Source organism: Arachis hypogaea, chromosome 10 (genome assembly GCF_003086295.3).
Source record: "Arachis hypogaea cultivar Tifrunner chromosome 10, arahy.Tifrunner.gnm2.J5K5, whole genome shotgun sequence".
Classification (NCBI taxonomy): domain Eukaryota; kingdom Viridiplantae; phylum Streptophyta; class Magnoliopsida; order Fabales; family Fabaceae; genus Arachis; species Arachis hypogaea.
Genome location: NC_092045.1, coordinates 100,685,535 through 100,692,556, shown reverse-complemented (window position 1 = coordinate 100,692,556; position 7,022 = coordinate 100,685,535). Strand labels below are relative to the sequence as shown.

General features: G+C 31.4%; 2 protein-coding genes across 2 annotated transcripts; both read left to right on the top strand.

Annotated features, from left to right (window-relative positions):
• Positions 1–3,380, top strand: LOC140175724 (uncharacterized). The gene is made up of 9 exons (XM_072204269.1): positions 1–182; positions 273–567; positions 731–739; positions 837–967; positions 1,010–1,047; positions 1,282–1,454; positions 1,673–1,852; positions 2,568–2,757; positions 2,848–3,380. Exons 1-9 carry the CDS (start codon positions 1–3, stop codon positions 3,378–3,380), a joined length of 1,731 nt encoding a protein of 576 aa, XP_072060370.1.
• A 12-nt stretch (positions 3,381–3,392) lies between these two features.
• On the top strand, positions 3,393–4,512 carry LOC140175723 (uncharacterized). The gene is made up of 2 exons (XM_072204268.1): positions 3,393–3,765; positions 3,845–4,512. The coding sequence occupies exons 1-2, from the start codon at positions 3,393–3,395 to the stop codon at positions 4,510–4,512; spliced, it is 1,041 nt and encodes a 346-aa protein (XP_072060369.1).
• Positions 4,513–7,022: the final 2,510 nt, after the last annotated feature.

Genomic DNA, 7,022 nt, shown 5'->3' with positions numbered 1-7,022 from the left:
ATGGCCGAAAAAATTGACAGTGGGGTGAACAATGGGACTGATCTTCCAATTTTTAAGCTTGGGGATCAAAACTACCATAGCATTGGTAGCTTACTTCCTCCTGATAGTTTGCGACCAACATTTGCCCAGCTATATATCTATGACACAGAAAATGAGATTGATAATCGAATAGGCACACTTCAGTAATTTTTTTGCAACCAGTCAAATTTTTTAGTTATTTCTTATCTGTGAGAGAAAATAACATAAATTTTATTGTTTTTTTCTTTTCACAGTTCCAATGGAGCTATAAATGAGCGGGATAGAGAAATTGTGGCAATATTAAGAAATATGCTAGACAAATATAATAGTTTGGCAAAGAGTTTTCGCTATGCAAGAGATAGGTACCAACAGAAAAATTGCACAAACATAAAGCTTAAGTTAATTAGTGAAAGGACTACAGATGGCAGGACATACAACTTGCTGTCTGCATCTGAAGTGGCTGCATTGATTGTTGGCAATGTCGAACAACTTAGCAAAGATAGAGATATTATTATAGAAAGTCAATCTAGAAAGCTCCAGCGGATTGATGTTTTTCATCCATCTTATTTAGCCTTGCAATATCCATTGTTGTTTCTGTATGGGAAAGATGAATTCCGTTTGGGTATTGCAACATCACATTCTATCACCGCTAGGCCTACAAAGAAAAACAAAACAATCACTTTGCGATAATTCTTTGCTTTTTTTACTACAGAAAGGACAGGTGAATCTCCGTTAATTTTGAGATCAAAGAGATTATTCCAATAGTTTCTGGTAGATGCCTACACAATAGTGAAATCAGAAAGGTTAAAATTCTTTAGGTGTCTAAACAACCACAGTTGAGGGTTGATAAATACAAAGGTCTGCATGAAAGTCTTATAAACGGGGATGTAGATGCTGCAAGGCTTGGCAAAAGAATCATTCTTCCCAGTACTTTTATCGGTGGACCTAGGTATATGATGAATAATTGTAAAGATGCATTTGTAATTTGCAGATATACAGGATATCCTAGCTATTTTATCACCATGACCTGTAACCCTGAATAGGATGAGATAAAAAGAGATGTGACTCCCATTGGATTGAAAGCAGAAGACCATCCTGATATATTGTGTCGAGTTTTTAAGATCAAGCTTGATGGTTTGATTGATGACCTAAAAGAGAAAAAAATCTTTGGCAAAATTTTGGGATGTAAGTCTGCGTTTATGCAACGCTTTATTAAAATCTTATGTTGTAATGCTTTGCTCATTTGTCTTTTTTAATTTTTAGACGTTTGCACTGTAGAGTTTCAAAAGAGAGGGCTTCTGCATGCACATATCCTTTTATTCATGAGTAACGAGTTCAAACCACAAACACCAGATGACATAGATAAACATACAACAGCTAAGATTCCTGATGAAAATGAAAGGCCAAATCTACATGGAGCTGTTCAAAATTACATGGTACATGGTCCATATGGTCCGTACAACAAGAATTCACCTTGCATGAAGAATGGATCCTATTCAAAGTTCTATCCTAAAGAGTTTAGACAGTGAACACTCATTGATGAGGCCGGATTTTCAAATATAGGCGTACTGATAATGGTCGAACAGTGAAGAAAAGAGAATGTGTACTAGACAATAAGTTCACTGTTTCGTATAATCCATAATTGTTGCTCAAGTTCGGGTGCCACATAAATGTGGAATACACATGCCAAACAAGTTCTATTAAGTATCTATTTAAGTATGTACACAAGGGTAATGACCGTATAACAGCTACTCTATACAATGCTGGTGATCTGTTAGAAGCCACACAAGTTGTTGACGAAATTAAGAATTACTACGATTGTAGGTACATTTCGGCATGTGAGGCAGTCTTGCGTTTATTTGGATACGAAATCTAAGAGAAAGAACAATTTGTGATTAGACTTCCATTCCATTTGGAGGATGGGCAACCTGTGGTTTATGGTGAAACTTCTAATGTGAATGATATCATCGAAAGAGCAATATCTCATAAGTCCATGTTTTTGGGATGTCATATCCCTATGCTCGAAGTCTGACTTATGCTGACTTTTCAACCAAGTTTGTTTCTTCAAAGTGGTTTCCTCAAAAGAAAGGATTCGCAATTGGAAGGTTGACTCATGTACCTATAGGTAATGACGCGTTTATATTCAATTTTGATCTTACTTATTTAATGATTTAAATTTAAAATCTTAACAGCCTGTACCCCACATCCATTTTATTCGACTTATCTACACTAGAAAATAAATGTTTAAATAACTTTCAACAGTTATAATCTGTAGATTATACAATTTTTTATTTTTCTATATTTTTTAGGAAAATTATTCTTATGCGGATGTGTAACTACATACTAATAAAAATAGCTTAGCTTAATCCATTTAACAACTTAAAAGTGAGATTTTAACCAAGTTTTTTGCAGTAAATACCGAAGAATATTACCAACGACTTCTCTTAAATACTCAAAGAGGATGTATGAGTTTTCGAGATATATGAATAGTATGAGAAACAATTTATGCTACGTATAGAGATGCATGCTTTGCCCTTGGACTCTTATAGGATGAAAAAGAATTCATTGATGCAATTAAGGAAGAAAGCTCATGGGCCTCAGGATCATATGTTAGGAGGTTATTTGTCATTCTATTAACATCCAACAATATCTCAAGACCAGAACATGTCTGGGATAGATGTTGGCATGAACTCTCAGATGATATTTTGTATCGACAGAGAGCCGTGATGAACATGAGGGGTGAGTTTTTATTAATTATAATGATAAAAGTTCTTCCTTATTGATCATTTTTAGTTTGATTGAATTTTTACAGTATCGTATAATATGCAGAGTTAATAATGTCAGATGATGAGATTAAGCAGTTATGCATAATGAATATAGACAATATCTTACATTTCTATGGTAAAATCTTGAAAGACTATCCTCCTATGCCTTTAACAATTGAAGTTGATAGTTCTTTGTTAACCGAAAGGGTTATTACGGAAGAGCTAAACTTTAACAGGGATGATTTAAAGAAAAATGCATCAGACATATTAGCCATCGCAACACCTGAGCAGAGATATGCATTCGATAAAATTGTTACAGCTGTGTATTGTGATGAAGGGGGTTTTTTCTTTGTGTATGGTCTTGGGGGTACTGGAAAAACATTTTTCTGGAACCTTATGTCTGCTGAGATTTGCTTAAGGGGTAATATAGTGTTAAACGTTGCTTCAAGTGGTATTGCATCTTTACTTCTTCCCAATGCAAGAACAGCACACTCAAGGTTCAAAATACCGCTGAATATAACTGAGGATTCTGTATGTAACATCAAACCTGGTTCCCATCAAGCAATGTGGCTGTTGAAAGCCAAACTTATAATTTAGGATGAGGCTCCAATGGTTAGTAGGTACTGCTATGAAGTGCTTGATAAATGCTTGGGTGATATCATGAGGTGTTCTCTAACATATAGCAAAGATTTGCCCTTTGGAGGAAAAGTGGTTGTATTAGGTGGAGACTTTAGACAAATTCTTCCTGTCATTCTACAAGGATCGAGACAAGATATGGTTCATTCAACCGTGAATTCGTCTTACCTTTGGAAGTTTTGTCAAGTGCTTAAGCTAACAAAAAACATGAGACTCTCTTTAGGGACAACTGCTTCAGATCAAGATGAGACAGAGCAATTTGGTGAGCGGTTATTGAAAGTTGGTGATGGTCTAATAGGTGACAATATGGATGGTGAATCTGAGATATGTCTTTCAAGAGATATTGGTATTCCTTCTTCGGACCAGGAATTTGATGAGTTGGTTCATTTTTTATCTAATTATTTTGAAAAACATATCCTCAAAAGATTTTTTCAAAGCAAGAACTATATTGGCTCCCACGCTAGACATCGTTGAAGAGGTCAACAACTATCTGATGGCTATCATTCATGGAGGAGAAAAATTATATCTTATTTCGGATTCCATTTGTATGGATGAAGGGAATATGGAGAGTCAACTAGATCTCTACGGTTCTGAATTACTGAATAGTATAAATTGCTCTGGTTTGCCTCCACATAAATTAATACTCAAGGTTGGTGTTCCGGTGATGTTATTGAGGAATATTAACCAACCCAGTGGTCTTTGTAATGGTACAAGGCTACAAGTTAGGAAGCTTGGAAACCATGTCATAGAATGTAAAATCTTAATGGGTAATAATGTTGGTCATATTGCTTTGATTCCAAGAATGAATATGGTACCAACAAATGAAACCGTCCCAGTTAGATTCCAACGAAGACAGTTTCCCATAATAGTATCGTTTGCCATGACAATTAATAAGTCTCAAGGACAAACTTTATCTCATGTTGGATTGTACTTGCCCAAACCAGTTTTTACACGTGGACAACTATATGTGGCACTTTCAAGAGTTAAGAGTAAGAGATGTTTAAAAGTTTTACTTATGAATCATGTAGGAATGTCTGCAAATTCAACCATCAATGTTGTTTATAGAGAAGTCTTTGAAATAATAGTATTCTAATGTAAATATTTTAATTTTATTTTAAATTCTGTATCAGTGTATAATTATTTTACCTTAAAAAATATACAATAATTATTACTCACTTTTTTTAAGTTAAACTTTGATTTTAATAATAATTTTATAAATTTCTTAAAATAATAATTATTTTATATTTTTATTTTAAATATCAAAACATATATTTTTTTTTATTTTTATAAATTTTTTCGTGCTGAACACAGATTCATACACTAGTATGTATAATAATAAATAAATAAAATATCCAACAACAACAAAAATGTATACAAACGCATGTATAATTTCTCCTTCTAGATTTTGGCGTGCAGTTGTTAATTATTGAAAATGGACCACATAATTCTCCGGGCCAAATAAGATATCCATTTCAATTGTGATAAAGGTGGATAATAATTATTAGTGCTTACATTTTAGTGCATGGGGACGGGGAATCAACGTGAAGGTATAAAATGCCAAAAGCACCAAACCAATATATATAGTCCAAACATGTGTTTCAGTGTTTGTGTACAGAGATGCAAAAACAATTCAATTGGATATCTTTTAAAAATTATACAATATTTAATTTTTTATTATAATAATTTAAAAAAATAAAATAAATAAATTTAAATAGATTTAATATATATCTTTTTAAAATTAAATACACATATAAAATATATACTAAATAAAACTAAAATTTAAAATTTTTATTTCAGTTTTATTATTTTTAATTATTAACAGATTATCATTTAAATACACTTCCAAAAATATAAATTCAGTAATATTGAATATTTTTATTCGTCTGTGTGATTATTCGTCCGCGCCGACGTTTTCTTCGGCGTCGCCGCGTCATCTCCAGTGCCGTTCTTCCGCTTTGCCGTTCATCTGCAATGCCGTCATCTGCCTTGCTCGTCCTTGGCATCGCCTTCCTCCTCGCCGCTCAGTTCGCAGCCATGCTTTGTCCTACTCCTTGTCGTGTTAGTCCACACACATCAGCGTCGCTAATTCTTCTTCGTCAGAAGTGGACCTCAAGTATTTTGGATGTGTTTAAGAGAAAGTGATTCATAGTTAACCGTATGTATCTGTTTAGTTATTCAATCACATTGATTTTGCATGCCATGTACAACATCCTAATTTACATTGAAGAATGGTTTAGGTAGAAGAACAACTTAAAGAATCACAATCCTCAAATTGTCAATACTGTTATATCTGCAATTACGACCACTGTAAGAGTTTAAATTTTTTATTTGTGATTTTGAATGTGTTTTAGAAATATTTTGTGTATCACTTCATAATTTTAGATATGTTACAATTATTTTTTAATGTTTAAATTTAAATTTTAGATTTACGATTTTGGATATGTTTCAAAAATATTTTCTGTATAAGTTAATAATTTTAGATATGTTATAATTGAAAAAGAAATTGCGGCCACTATAAGAAAGAAGCACAGAACAAAATAGAAGAAAGAAGAAGAAAATCGTGTTACAGAGAGAGAAGGAACGTAAAAGAAGAAAACAATAACTAACTATGAAGTGGGTAGGAAGTTAAAAAAATTTTAGTTTTTAAAATTTAAATTAATCTTAATTATAAATGTATATCTAAAAATTAGGAATATATTTTAATTAAAAATAATTAAATAATATTAAAAGTTTACCAAAAACTAAATTTTGTTGTACAAGTAGCATTTTTCATGAAAAAAATCCGCCTCGTGGATATTTGTTGGAACAAAAATGCTATTTATACACCAAAATTAGTCACTAAAATCAGCCACTAATGTATTTGTGTATAAATACATGTGTAATTTAATTTACTTTTAATGTATATTTATATTCTAGCATGTATTTTATACTGATGGCTAACTTTAGTGATTGATTTTAGTGTACACATAACATAATTCTTATTGGAATTATTCGTGATAAAGAAGTTAATAGGGATGGGTCAAATTTTACGAGGACAGAGACTTGCCCCATGAATAAAGAAAAAGTGAGTGCTATAGTGCTTTTAATATTGTGTCTAAGTTATTAAAAAAAGTAAATAGATAATATTTAATAAATTTTAAATAATTTATTTTTTATTTTAAATATTTTATATTTTACTTTAAAAGATAAATTAGACAATTTAAACACCACAACAGAGATACCATAATTCACCTAAATAAAAAGAGGAACCAATGAAAATTGAGATATTTAGTCTACGATGATCTATAAAATTTTTGCAGATAAAAAATTTACTTAATTCTTTTGTATATATAAGTTATGTAAGTAATTTTAATTTATTTTGTTTTAATTTTTATGTTAAAAATTTTATATGTAAGTTATTATATTAAATTTGTATTTGAATTGTGTTTAATTTGATACATTTAGTTAAATTGTATTAGATTTATCACTAAAGTGACAAACACCACTGAACCGAACGTAATTTATGTGTTGAATAAAATGTGATACACATTTTATCATCAAGATAAATATTTTTTACATGCAAAAAGACATAACTAAAGACACTAACAATCAAGTGAACGAAAA